This window comes from Rhinopithecus roxellana, chromosome 12 (genome assembly GCF_007565055.1).
Source record: "Rhinopithecus roxellana isolate Shanxi Qingling chromosome 12, ASM756505v1, whole genome shotgun sequence".
NCBI classification, from domain to species: domain Eukaryota; kingdom Metazoa; phylum Chordata; class Mammalia; order Primates; family Cercopithecidae; genus Rhinopithecus; species Rhinopithecus roxellana.
The window spans coordinates 100,930,473-100,945,700 of NC_044560.1; the positions used below are offsets into that span (position 1 = coordinate 100,930,473).

The 15,228-nt window shown below is 39.7% G+C and overlaps 1 protein-coding gene across 2 annotated transcripts in view; it reads right to left on the minus strand.

Moving 5' to 3' along the window:
• ZNF507 (zinc finger protein 507) overlaps positions 1–15,228 on the minus strand; it is a 40,968-nt gene that overhangs the window by 4,235 nt on the left and 21,505 nt on the right. For both annotated transcript variants that reach the window (XM_030912842.1, XM_010355780.2), the window contains one exon: positions 37–171. In XM_030912842.1, the coding sequence (XP_030768702.1) occupies positions 37–171 (135 nt within the window). The remainder of the gene's footprint in view (positions 1–36; positions 172–15,228) is intronic.

Here is a 15,228-nt window from a genome sequence, read left to right on the forward strand (position 1 = left end):
CACATAGTAATAAAGGGAGGGGGTAGGATGAAATACCTGCCACTTTGTGAAATTGCGTCGTTAATAGCCTTGTTTACTTGTTCATAATTGTAGTTTTGGTCACTTGCATGTTTCCACATATGAGACTTCAAAGAAGGAGGATGGCTACACACATACCCACACAGAGAGCATCTGGAAGACAGGCAGGCAAAGGAATATAAGAACGGTTCCATAACACCGGTGAAAAATTATCATTTTGTAACAATCATTATAGCCCTTCTTCTGGACCCTTATTAGACATAGATTCATTCACTGAATCTAAGATGTTACTCATTCTAAGAGGTACACTGATTTCAGAGAGGTCCTAGAATAGATGTCCTGGAATCAATGAAAGAAGGTGTTTTATAAAGAATGAGTAACAATCAAGACAAACATTCCAGATTACTTTAGCTATTACAATATTTGGAAAGATTTTTGATGTAGTAATATGCAAAATATTTGCTCTAAATTAATCACACACGAAGAAAAACTTACACAATTAATACTTTATACCACTCTACTACTTGAGAAAGCAAAAAGGAAATGAAATGATTTTCAACATGAACTCTGCACTCTTTACAGACCCACAAAAAAATGGAAGCAGTCATCTTGAAAAAGCTTCAACAATTTAGATTTCATAAATAAAACAAATAATCTTAGAAAGTTTCTATTAAAAAACAATTGTTCCACATAGTTGGGTACACTTGGTAAAATCTGAATTTAACAATGAAGGATTTTTAGAAAAATTAATATACTTTATTTTTTAGATGTCTTTAGGTTTACAAAAAAAACTGGTCAGATAGAACTGAGTCCTCACATGCCCCCTCCTCTCCTGCTCCCAATTCCTCCCATTATTAATATCAGTGTGCTATATTGGTTATAAATGATGAATCTATATTGATACATTTTTTATTAACAAAAGTCCATAGTTTACATTAGGGTCTGCTATTTGTGTTGTACAATTCTGTGGGTTGTTTTGTTTTTGTTTTTTGAGACAGAGTCTTGCTCTGTTGCCCAGCCTGGAGTGCAGTCTTGCTCTGTCGCAATCTTGGCTCACTGCAACCTCTGCCTCCTGGATTCAAGTGATTCTCGTGCCTCAGACTCCTGAGTAGCTGGGATTACAGGCATGCACTTCCATGCCTGACTAAGTTTTATATTTTTGATAGAGATGGGGTTTCACTATGTCGTCCAGGCTGGTCTCGAACTCCTGGACTCAAGTGATCCACCCACTTCCCAAAGTGCTGAGATTACAGTTGTGAGCCACCATGCCCAGCCAATCCTGTGTTTTGACAAAGGTATAATGCCATGAATCCACCATTCCAGTGTCATATGAATAGTTTCACTGCCCTAAAAATGCCCTGTACTCCACCTTTCCATCCTTCCTTCCTGCCCCTGAATCCCTGGCAACCACTGATTTTTTTATTGACTCCATAGTTTTGCCTTTCCCAGAACATCACATAATTGGAATCATAGCAATATGCATGTACGATTTTTCCATGTCTGTCAGGGGTTGATCATTCTTATCGCTGAGTAATATTATACTGTGTGGATGTACCATAGTTTGTTTGTTCACTCACCTGCTGAACAATATCTTGGTTGCTTCCAGGTTTTTGCAAATACGAATAATTGCTGATATGAACATTCATGTGCAAAGTTGTTTTGTTTTGCTTTTGAGACTGGGTCTTACTCTGTTGCCCAGGTTGGAGTCCAGTGGCATGACCAGAGCTCACTGCAGTCTCAAACTCCTGGGCTCAAGCAATCCTCCTGCGTCAGCTTCCCAGCAAGCGCAGGTTTTTATAAGGAAAGCGCAAGTTTTTATAAGGATAAAAGTTGTCATCATTTGGGCAAATACCTAGGAGCACAATTGCTGAGTCGTACTGTAAAACTGTCATCTTTTTAGGAAACTGCAAATGCACTTTTCCAAAGACATTTTTGTTAAATACTTAATTACAAACCTAACAAATCAGATAACTTACCTGAACTCTTTCCTACACCAATAAGAGACACAGCAATAACGAGGCACAAAGAAAATCAAACGGCATAGGAGTAAATAAAACAATTAAATACGGGCAAAGACTAAACTCTTATTCTGACCCACCTCCAATTTAACTTTGTGATAGCATGCAGCAGTATTCTTTTTTTACACACCCTGAGGAATCAGGTCCAAGGCCAAAGGTCTCTGATCTCAAGAAATACCAGCCCACTTACAGGCAATACACAGGCAGTTCTTTTTTTTTTTTTTTTTTTTTTTTTTTGAGACAGGGTCTTGCTCTGTCGCCCAGGCTTGAGTGCAGTGGTGCGATCATGGCTCACTGCAGTCTTGGCCTCCTGGGCTCAAGTGATCCTCCCGCCTCATACTCCTTAAGTGCTAGGATTACAGGCATGAGCTACCATACCCGGCCCAAATAGGCAATTCTTGATAGAACTTCTAATAAACTCAACTATATGAAAAGATGTTCAATCTCACTAACAATCAGGGAAATGTATCACACCCCTCAGATTGGCAAAGATAAGTAAGTCTGATAAGATGTGGAATCTGATGAATCTGGTAAGATTTTTCCACAGATGTGGAAAAATGGAAATGTACAAATTTTATGTATGGCGCTCTGAAGAACAATTTGGCAATATCTATTAAGGCTGAAGTGGCACACACCTGTAGCCCCACAATTCTGGTGTTCACAAGGAAACACAAGAATCATCCTAGCTACGAACAGCAAGAAAAGATAGAACCCACAGCCCCTGTTCTTCCACAAGGATATGAAAATAAATTAGTTTATTTTCATATAGTGGAATGTTATAAAGTGGGGTTGAAAAAAAAACAACCAAAAAACCCCCATGAGATCTACACTTAGCACCAGGAACCAATGTCAATAATGATCAGTGAAAAGAAAAATAAAAAGACCTGTTAGGCTTTTAACTTAAATAGTTGAAACACCAAAACCAACAGAATGTATTGTTTAATACATCCATATATATGTATATCACATACATATATGTTATATACATAGAAAAGTTATTCACGAATACCTGAAATGATACACATCACTATCAAGACATCAAGACAATGGGGTACCTCTCAGGAGAAAGGGTTGAAGAAGTAAGAAATTGAAGCTTTAGCTGTATCTACAATGTTTTATTTCTTCAAAATGTGGTAAAATGTTTGACGTTTCATTATTTAAATATTTAAAAAATTGTTCCCCTTTTAAGCTTTTACAGCCTGCATTCTCCTTAAGACTTTATTACAGCTGGTATAATAAAATAAAATCACTACATTTTATTATTGGTTATCTACCAAAAAAAAAAAACCAATCTTAATTCATTTTACTTTGCCCATTTATATCTGAGATGCAGCCATTTTTTGACAAACCTCAATAAATCTATAATATTTTCACTAACATCTTTATCAGAGGGTGGGCAGCTGGCAACTTTTCCACCCCCAAACCATTAAACTCAGTGTTTATATCTGTGACTGTCACACAGTGGTGGTGTGTACTACAGTGTGGTTACAGTCCCCTGCTCAAATGTCTCTGGATCAGTTGCTTGAGAAGGGCAACTGCCCTGCGCCATGGTGGCTGGGCACCCAGCTTGATGCCAGCCAAGAGATGCCCACTCCCTTCCACCTAGTGCCTCTACCAAGGTGCCTTTACATGTCGGGCTCTCATACGTTAATTTTTATGTTATGCTAAGGGGAAACAGATACAAAATGCTGGCTCTTCAGACACCTGCCTCCTAACTTAGATTCAGACTGTGGTCCTGAGGCCTCACCCGAAAATTCTTTATCCAGAATGATCCCCCAATGACAAGTCATACTTATGCAACAAGAATTGCATACTTTTGCGAAAACTGGGTCAGAAAGTAAACACCAGAAATCTCAAATGTATCCTATAGAACATCTCTAATGTTATTCCAACCTTTTAAAAATGAGAGAACTGTTTACTGTTTTCCTTAAAAAAAAAAAAAAAAAAAAAAAGCTGCTCATTTTAGAATAGTTACAGATATAGATGCAGATACATAGAAAAGTTATTTCCCTTACTGTTAACACGTTACATTCCTGGGGTACATCTGTCACAAATCAGGAGCCAATGTTCCTTACATCATTATTAACTGAAGTCCACACTTTATTCGGATTTCCCTGGTTTGTACTTAACATCCTGTTTCTGTTCCATGACCCCATCCAGGAAACAACATGGCTTTTAGTCCTCACGTCTCCTTAGGATCTTCTAGACTGCAATTGTTTCTCCTACTTGCCTCATCTCTTCTGAGATGCATTTTCACTCTGGCGCCCAGGCTGCAGTGCGGTGGTGTGGTCTCGGCAAACGGCAACCTTGGCAAACTGCAACCTCCGCCTCCCAGGTTCAAGCGACTCTCCTGCCTCAGCCTCCGGAGTAGCTGGGATTACAGGCGTGCGCCACCACGCCTGGCTAATTTTTGCGTTTTTAGTAGAGACGGGGTTTCATCATGTTAGCCAGGCTGGTTTCTAACTCCTGACCTCAGATGATCCGCCTGCCTCGGCCTCCCAAAGTGCTGGGATTACAGGCATTGAACCACCAAGTCTGGCCAACTTGCCTTGTTTTTAATGCCCTTGACAGATCTGAGGAACATGGGTCAGATATTTTGTAAATGTCCCTCAAATTGGGACTGTCTGCTGTTTTTTTCACAGTTAGACTAAGCTGATGAGTTCTTGGGAGAAAGGCCACAAAGGAAAAGGGCCGTCCTCCCGACATCCCACTCTCAGGAGAACTTGCCCCTGACATTCCTCCCCTGGCTGAGCTCAGGTTTCTCCAGGGACAAGCTCCTCTTTCTCAACCCTGTTTCCATAGCGTACCACTGGGAAGGTGGTCACTGTGTGCAGCCCACACTTAAGAGCTGGGATGATCACCCCCCTCCTCGAGGGAGGGGTATCTACATCAATTATGTGGAATTCTTCTGCACGGGATGTGTCTATTCTCACCCACCTATTTATTCAACCATTTATGTACATCAGTATGGACACACGGGTATTTTATACTTTGGGGTATAATTCTGTATTGCACTATTTATTTTGTTGCTCAAACTCCTCTAGCCTTGCCCCCTGGGCCTCTGTGGTTGGCTCCCATGTCCTTCTGTCACACCCCGAGTTTTGTTTCTTAAGCACTTCCTTACTTGCTGGTCCCTATGAGATGCTCCAAGATCACCTTGCATATTCCCCACCAGTCCTGGACTAGACTGATAATTTCTCTCTAGTTCTTTCTATTGGAAAAAGGTATCAGAAACCAAGATTTGGGTGATAGGTGAACTGCTATAATTTTGTAAATAACTTTTTTCCTGATTTTAAAAATTCACTCTAGAAAATTAGAAATATACAGGAAAAAAAAAAAAAAACAAAGAAAATAAAAATCAATCATAGCCTTTTCACTAGATATAACCATTATTATTATTTTGATGTTTATTTTCCAGTATTTAAAAATACATATATTTTTACAAAATTTGAATTATGGAAGGCTACTGTTACAATTTAAACTTTCTACAATAAAGTATTTATTGACTACAATAAGCTGCCTAGCATTTCACATTGGATGGAATTGGTGGAATTCCATTTAATTCTCTATTTTATGCAGAATATATAATTCTGACAATTGACAATCATCTTTGCATAAAAATTTTAGGCACTTAAAGCTTCTAGGAACACAGTCTATAAACTTTAATTTGTGTACCAGCATGTGCTCATTCTTTTAGGGGAGACTTATTCTAGGAATACAGACAGTTCAGTATTAGGAGCTTCATTATTATGAGTCACCATTTGAAAGGATTGGAAGAGAAAAGGCATATTTTTGCTGGTGTTCCTGAGACTAAATCTAAAAAAAAATCAATATTCATTTTTAAATTTCTGATTATGGAAATTGTTAAACAAAGACAAAATTATAAATAAAAATGTGATGAATCCGTACCATCCAGTTTCAATACTGATTGTTGGCATTTTGCTAATCTTGTTTCATGTATTCTCCTAACTTAAAGTTGCTTGATTTTTGCAGACATGTCTTATTCAAATTAGGATCCAAATGAGATCTACATTTCATATTTGGTTGGTAAGTCTCTTAAGTCTCTTTTAATCTATAATATCTCTTCTTTCTTTCCCGTCACCCCTCATGCATGTATCTGTTGAAGATATCAGGCCATCTGTCTTGCAGAATCTCTCACCACATGGACTACACTGAGGACTTTCTGGTGATGTCGTTTATCATGTCCCTGTGTCCTTCATGTTTCTTGTGAACTGGAAGTGAGATCTAGAAAAAAGTTTCTCAGCTTCTGCATTCCTGACATTTGGGGCTGGCTAATTCTTCACTGTGATGGCTGTCTGGGCAGCAGGTTGTCCAGCAGCATCGCTGGCCTCTACTCACTAAATGCCAGTAGCGCTTTCTCCATCAATTGTGACAAACACAGTAATGTCTCCAGACACTGGCAAATGTCCTCTGAGGGGGCAAAAGCACCCTTAGTTGGGAACCAATGATCTACAGATTTCATTTCATTAGATTCAAGGTCATATTTAATTTTCTTTCTATTTTTTTTTTTTTTTTTTTACAAATATACTCCATGGGTATAGCTGTGTATTTCCTACTGCCATACTCAGGAGGCACTTGAACCAACAACACCTAACCCAATACACATTCTTAATAAAACTTCTCTACAAAATAAGGTAGATGGATAATTCTTCAATATCATAAAAATATAACTTTCTCAACTCCAAAACTAGTGTCAAGCTTAATTAGGAACCACCAGAAGCATTTCTATTAAATTCAAGAACAGAACAAGGACATTTACTATCCCCACTGTTATGCAGTGTTGTGGAGGTACCAGCTAAGACAATCAGACAAGGGAAAGAAAGAAGAGGTATAGGCTCAGTGTGGTGGCTCACACCTGTAAATCCTAGCACTGTGGGAGGCTGAGGTGGGCGGATCACCTGAGGTCGTGAGTTTGAGACCAGCCTGGCCAACATGGTAAAACCCTGTCTCTACCAAAAATACAAAAATGAGCCATGCATGGTCGCAGGTGCCTGGAATCCCAGCTACTTGGGAGACTGAGGCATGAGAATCTCTTGAACCCAGGAGGTGGAGGTTGCAGTGAGCTGAGATCATACCACTGCACCAATGTACTCCAGCCTGGGTGATAGCACAAGACTCTGTCTCAGGAAAAAATAAAAAATAAAAAAAGAAAGAAAGAAAGAAAAGCTATAAACAGAAAGGAAAGTATGAGAAAATGATTTGCAGATAATGTAATGATATACCTTAACAATCCAATACAAAATTAAAAACTGTTACTAAGTAAAGCCACAAATCTAACATTCTGTACAGATCAACAACTTTCTTATATGGAAACAATATTAAAATGCTAGCAAAATGCTAGAAGAAGGAAAAAATTTATAATAGCAATGGAAAAAATAAAATATACAAGAACAAGCCTAACAATGAGTGTGTGTGTGTGTGTGTGGGGGGGGGGGGTGTGGTCCTTGCTTTGCACAGTTCTGAGCTGCATGAATTTCAGTTACTATGGCTTAAACATTATCAGTCCCCCAACAGCATGGTTCAAATTTCAGTTATTAACTACTATGGGAATATGAACTGTGAGTAACTGCAGAGAACAAAGTTCACTGGCAGCTCTTCAGTCTACTATGTAAACAGAGATGTATCATGGCCAGTGACCAAACAAGCCTTTCAAAGCTGGTGACTGGTCACTGTGCTATGCCGTTCATTCCTTGACAGCAAAACATGTAGTTATGCTGCATCCTTATTTCCCAACGTTAAACCTGCAGGACATGTTACGAAAACGGATAGTCATAAGAGAGGAACTGGCCAACAAAATTGAAGTGCAGCAAAAACCCACAAAGTGATAATGCTGGAAGCAAAATTAGACATAAATGTAAATGAATTCTAGAACAAATTAATAACTGGCCACAGGAATGCTGACACTGCTGACACTGAAGAAAACTTGGGATATGCAGCCAGAGGATCTTACTAAAAGTGAATTTAACAACGAAGTATGTAGTTCCTGAAGGAAGTTATGGCAGCAAAAAAGTTTGTGTTAAAGGAACTCTTGGAGACAATTTCTTAGAAAGGACAACTGACTACTTGCCAAAGCACAGGAAAGATGCTCATTCTAGACTGTAAAGGACACAACGAGAAGGCAAGCACTATTCAGACCACTCAATAAGTCTCTTACAAAGAGACAAAACATTTTATTTCTCAAAGTTTCTAAGTGTCATATGATCTGAATTTATGTGTCCCCCGCCTCCCACCCCCGCCTGTCTGAAATTCCTATGTGGAAACTTTAACCTCCAAAGGGATAGTATTAAGGTGGGGCCTTTGGAAGGTAACTAGATCATGAGGGCAGAGGCCTTGTGAATGTGAGTGGTATGATCTGAATGTATGTGTACGTGCCCCCCCGCTGAAATTCCTATGTGGAATCTTAATCCCCAAAGGGATAGTATTAAGAGGTGGGGCCTTTGGAAGGTGACTAGGTCATGAGGGCAGAGGCCTTGTGAATGGGATTAGTGCCCTTATAAAAGAGGCTCAGGGGAGCTTTACTGCCCCTTCCAGCATGTCAGGATGCTGCAAAAAGGTGTTATTTATGAAGTAGGGAGCAGGCCCTCTTCAGACATCAAAGCTGCTGACACCTTGAGCTTGGACTTCCCAGCCTCCAGAACCATTAGCAACATATTTCTGTTGTTCATAAATTACCCAGTCTAAGGCATTTTGTTATAGCAGCCTGAATGGACTAAGACACAGCACCACAGTTTAGATATGGTCTGTCTGTCAATACCAAAACTAACGTTGAAATTTGATCCCCAATATGGCTGTACTGGGAGGAAGGGCCTTGTGGGAGGTTTCTGTGTTTGGGGGTGGATTCCTTATAAATGGGATGCTGGTGTTGTTCTCTCAGTGGTGGGTGAGTTACTGCTCTTCCAAGACTGGACTGGTTCTTGGAATGAATTAGTTCTCTTGAGAGTGGGGCGTTATGAAGCCAGGACACCCCTCAGTTCTTTGGTTCTTCGCATGTGTCCCCCCTTTTGTGACTTTCTCCGCCATGTTGTGTTGTAGCACAAAAACCTTCACCAGAAGCCAGGGCCAGGGCCTCAAACTTTTCGGCCTGCAGAACTGACAGCTGAAAAAAACGCCTTTTCTTCATTTGGAGCATTGTGGGTTATCTGATTTGCCATGCTATCAGAGCCCTTTGCTTATGGATTGTTGTTTTAAATTACTGAGCCAATTCCTGTCCACTCAACTGGTCAAGAAATGTTCTCTCTTTATTTAAACCCTTTTCTATTATATAGTCTATATTCCTTGCATAAAAATAGAATATAGGCAAGTATAAAGATAAATTCTAAGAAATTACTTGCATAGCTTTCTAGTCTTTTTAAATGTACATATGTAGATCTGAAGCAAAAGTAGAATCATACTATAGATTTTTAATCCTACTTTTGACAATGTTCCATGAGTATCTTCTCAAGTTAAAAATTATGCATTTTCAATGGGGTATAACATACCATCCTATGAAAATATCGTAATTTAACTACTCTACTAAGTAGCATAGAGCTAGAATGTTTTTGATATTTCTGACATTATAAACAATGCTATAACAAATTATCTTGTACATCAATATAAATGCATTGCAGATTATTCTTTAGGACAGAGTTCATTTCCCCCCAAGACTCCTTAAGAATAATAAAGAATGGGCCGGGCATGGTGCCTCATGCCTGTAATCCAGCACTTTGGGAGGCCGAGGAGGGCAGATTACGAGGTCAGGAGATTGAGACCATCCAGGACTAACATGGTGAAACCCCGTCTCTACTAAAAATATAAAAAATTAGCCAGGCACGGTAGTGGACGCCTATAATCCCAGCTACTTGAGAGGCTGAGGCAGGAGAATGGCACGAACCTGGGAGGCAGAGCTTGCAGTGAGCCGAGATCACGTCACTGCACTCCAGCCTGGGTGACAGAGCGAGACTCCGTCTCAAAACAAAAACAATAATGATAATGATAATAATAATAATAATAATGATAAACAATGAACACTCCTAGTTGAGACACAGGACATTACCAATATACCTTTGATACTCCCTGTGTGCCTCACCTCAATTGCCTCCCCTTCCTTTCCAGAGATAAGAACATTCCTGGGCTGCGGGGCACAGCATTTTTTTTTTTGTTTGTTTGTTTTTTTGACACAGAGTTTCACTCTTGTTGCCCAGGCTGGAGTGCAATAGCTCAATCAATCTTGGCTCACCGTAAGCTTCCCCTCCCAGATTCAGGTGATTCTCCTGCCTCAGCCTCCTGAGTAGCTGGGATTATAGGCATGTGCCACCACACCTGGCTAATTTTTTTAGTAGAGACAGGATTTCTCCATGTTGGTCAGGCTGGTCTCGAACTATCGGCCTCAGGTGATCCACCTGCCTCGGCCTCCCAAAGTGCTGGGATTACAGGCATGAGCCACTGTGCCTGGCCTAGCACAGCCATTTTTAAGGCTCTGATCTGTAAATGTAGTACCCAGAAAAAGGAGAAATGATAGAAAATATGTTTTGACAGTATGGTAAGGACATAAAAACAGAAATGCAGATCCATGGAACAGAATAAATGGCCCAGAAATCAATCTAAACATACACAGTCAATGAATATTTGACAAGGGCACCAAGAGGACATAATGAAGAAAGAACAGTCTCTTCAATAAATGGTGCTGGGAATACTGGATATCCACATGCAAAAGAATTAAATTGGATCCATATCTTACACCATCCACAAAAATCAACTCAAAATGGATAAAAGAGCTGAATGGAATATCAGAACCTGTCAAACTCCTAGAAGAGAATACAGGGAAAAATCTCGCTGCAGTGGCAATGATTTTTTGGATATGACACCAAAAGCTCAGGCTACAAAAGCACAAATAAAAGGGACAACATCAAACCAAAAAACTTCTGTACAGCAAAGAAAACAATCAACAAAAGGAAAGAGCAACCTAAGGACTGCAAAAAAAAAAAAAAAATTGCAAACCACATATCTGATAAGAGGTTAATATCCAAAATTTATAATGAACACTTATAACTCAATAGCAGAAGGACAAATAACTCGATTAAAAAATGAGCAAAGGACCTGAAAAGATATTTCTCCAAAGGCATAAAAACTGCAACAGTGATATGAAAATGTACTCAACATCACGAATCATCAGAGAAACACAAATTAAAACCACTATGAAATGATAACCTGTTAGGATGACTATTATCAAAGACAAAAGAGAGAACAAATGTTGGCAGGGGTGTAGGGAAAAGGAAATCCTACTACACTGTTGGTGACAATGTAGATTGGTACGGCCATGAAAACTAGTATGGAGGTTCCTAAAGAAATTAAAAATAGAACTACCACATGACCCAGAAATCCCTCTTCTGTGTAGGAGATGAAATCGCCACCTTACCAGGTATCTGCATTTCCATGCTCAGTGCAGCATTCCTCACAAAAACCAAGGCATGGAAACGACCTAAGTGTCCACTGACGAACAAATGGATAAAGAAAACGTGGCATGCACGCGACACACACACACACACACACACACACACACACACACACACACAATCATTCCACCTTAAAAAGGGAGATCCTGCCTTTTGCCACAACATGGATGGGCCTGGAGGCCTCATGCTAATAAGCCAGACACAGAAAGACAAGTATTGCTCAATGTTACTTAAAAGTCCAATACATACACACACAGAGAAGGAAGGAGTGGTTACAAGGGGCTAGGGGTGGGGAGGGAGAGAAGATTCTGGCATACAAAGCAGCATGTATGTAGGATGAACTTGTCTAGAGATCTAATACACAGCATAAGGACTATAATCAAAATGTACTGTATTAGGAATTTTTGTTAAATAAGTAGATTTTAGCTGCTTTTGCTACAAAAAAAATGTAAGATGATAGATATGCTAATTTGCTTCACTATAGTAACCATTTTACTATCTATATTCTATACATCATATTGTTAACCTCCAATATATACAATAAGATTTATTAAAAAACAAAACAAAAACATTAAAAAAAAGAAAATATGTTTTGAAACAGAGGCTATGTCTAACAAATCATTTCTAACCACCTCACCAACAGACCAGCAACAACCATATTTCCATGTAGGGTAAACTGCTCCTTCCTATCCCGCCCCATCCATTGGGCAAAAAAAGTCTTAAACCAAAACGAAACCACACTGACAAAAAAGCACACTGATCATGACACCACCTGTCATGATTCTGCTTTGCTTCCTTGGTGGAACTGCTGGATGCTCCTGGTGACAGAGCCATTTGGGACTCCTCTACCAAGGCAAAGTCATACACATGACATTAGGAAAAACACCCTAACAGTGTGATTGCTGGACTCCTAAAGTGGCCTGTAAATATGGCCATTGCTGAATCCAGGCTTTGGAATGTCCAAAGAAGCACAATTTCCATGTTACCCAATAAAACCCGATGTGTATCTGTATAAAAAATGATTCCTTCCCAATGCAAAGAAGCTACTTCGGCAACCCAAAGAAAGCCAGTGTAGAAACCCAAGGCTTCTTACAACGTGGCTAAAAAGCCTGAGACTGATTTTTTCTACAGACTTTCTCCCACTGTTAGTAAGTCAGTTACTTTGGTCTCAGAACCCCAAGGAGATAAGGATGCTGGTTTAAAAACCCCTACTTCCCTGGCCTGGGACCTTACTTGGTTACTTTCCAGGTCAAATGCCTTGAGGGCTTAGATGGAAGAAAGCAGCTGGATGTCCTACAAGATTTGGGGTGATTTGAGCCTGGTTTGAACACATACACAATGATTTCAACAGAAATTTTGCAATAGGGCTTATCTTATGACCTTCAATTCATTTTCTACGCTTTTAAAGAAATAACTAAGGCCCCCACAAAACAGCCACTTCAAATTTTGTGATGAACCTGAGAGATCTTCATGCCACTGAGAAAAACAAACTCTTTCAGTTCATCTCTTCAAAACAAAATATACATTTTTTCCTCCTGATGAAACTATCTCCTTCACTGTTTTCCTTAAACAAACTGAAGCTTTTTAAAGACTTAAGTTTTTTCCCAAGCCAACACATTGACTAAAGAATCACGATGCCTACAGATGAAAAAAGACTGAAGCTTGTAACTCTGGTGGAAGTGATGGGCTATGACTTCCAAAGTTAGGTCATAAAAGGCAACACAGCTTTTGCCTACCTATCTAAGAAGCTCATTTTGGGGACTAGCAGACCTGCAAAGTCCACAAGGAGAAATCATGTGTGTTTTCCAGCTGGGGCCCAACCAACGGCTAGCACAGCACCAGCCTGTGCTGAGGCAGCCTTCAGAGGACTATAACCCCCAGCTGTCTGGGTCACTTCCAGCCTTCAAGCTTTCTCTGATGAGACCCCAGACGGTATGGGACAGAGACAAGCCGTCTCTACTGTGTCCTTTCCAAATTCCTGACTGACCCACAGAATCCCTGAGCATAATGAGATTGCTTCTGTTTCACACCCTGATTTGGTGTGGGCTGCTGGCATGCAGCAGCAGTACACTTCATAAAGAGATCTCCCTGGTGTAGCACAGACAGGCAGGATGACACAGTTATTAGAAGCAAGAGTTCAAGCTCCAGCTCTGAGACATGGGGAAAGTTATTTAAGCTAGCCCAGCCTTTGTTTCTATGTCTATAAAATTGGGGTAGTAATATTCCTAAGTACTGGGCTGCTGTGAGGACTGAACTGACACGTATTGAATGCTTAGCACACCAGGCCTGGCCCAAAAACAATCTTCTCAAAAATATCAGCTATTATTATCATTTCTAATATACTTATATTTACACAAATCCCATACAATAACTGAGAGGCAACCTTATTATTTCCATTCCAAACTGTCATTCCCACTGCTGAAAGCCTTTCTGAAATGTTTTCTGTTTAGATTTCTTTTAGCTTTAGTGCCATATTACAGTAAACCAGGCTCAGTAATACCTAAGCATACATAGTTGATGCACCATCCCTGAAAATCAGCACACATTTTTATTTCTGCATCATCATCTACCTTACTCAACAGACTATTTCAAAAAATCAAAACCAGTTTCAGAATATAAAGACACAAAAGTCCTAAACACAAACAAAAAGATTAATACATTTGACTATATTAAACTGGAAATGTCTGTTCATCAAAAGACATCATTAAGAAAGTAGAAAGGCAAGCCATAGTTTAGATGACATCTGCAATATGCCCCACAAAGGCCTTGTACTCAGAATACATAAAGAGCTCCTGCAAATCAGTAAGAAAACAGCAGATGATAGTTTGGATATTTGTCCTTCCAAATCTCATGTCGAAATTTGATCCCCAATGTTGGAGGTAAAGCCTGGGGAGAGGCGACTGGGTCATGGGGACGGATCCCTTAGGAATGGCTTGGTGTAGCCATTCATGAATAATGAGTTCTCTCTGTTACTGCAAGATCTGACTGTTAAGAAGAGCCTGGTACTTCCTTCCCTCTCTCTTGGTCCATGTCTCACAATGTGACATATCTGCTCCCGCTTCACCTCTGTCATGACTGGAAGCCTCCTGAGGCCCTCACCAGAAGCAGAGGACAGCCTGCAGAACCATGAGCCAAATAAACCTCTTCTTTTATAAATTACCCAGCCTGAAGTATTCCCTCATAACAATGCTAAATACAACAGACAATGCAACAAAGAAGTGGGCAATGGCCCATAAATGAAAAGATGCTCAAACTCAGAAATTATCACGGAAATGCAAACGAAAGCACAATAATACACTGCTATACATCTACCAAAACAATAGAGATTAAAGACTGACAACACAAAGTGCTGCTGAGGATGTGAATAGGTACAACCATTTTGGAAAACTGTTGACACTGTCTACCAGAGCTGGAATACATATACATGTCCAATTACCAAGAAATCTTACCCCTAGGTATAAACCCAATAGAAATGGACTCATTTCATATATACGCCCCAAAACATGTAAAACAATGTTCAAACTGGTATCAGATCATTTCAGGGAGGAAAACCTTGCAATAACCCAAATGTCTATCCACAGCACAATGAATAAATTGTGGTGGTCTTAACAGTGGAATACTATACAGCAATGAAATGCATTTGTGCTAGGTGGAACTATACACACACACATTGAGTGAAAAAATCTAAACATAAAGTAGAATATGTCCTGTATGATTCCATTTTTATTAAGTTCAGAAAC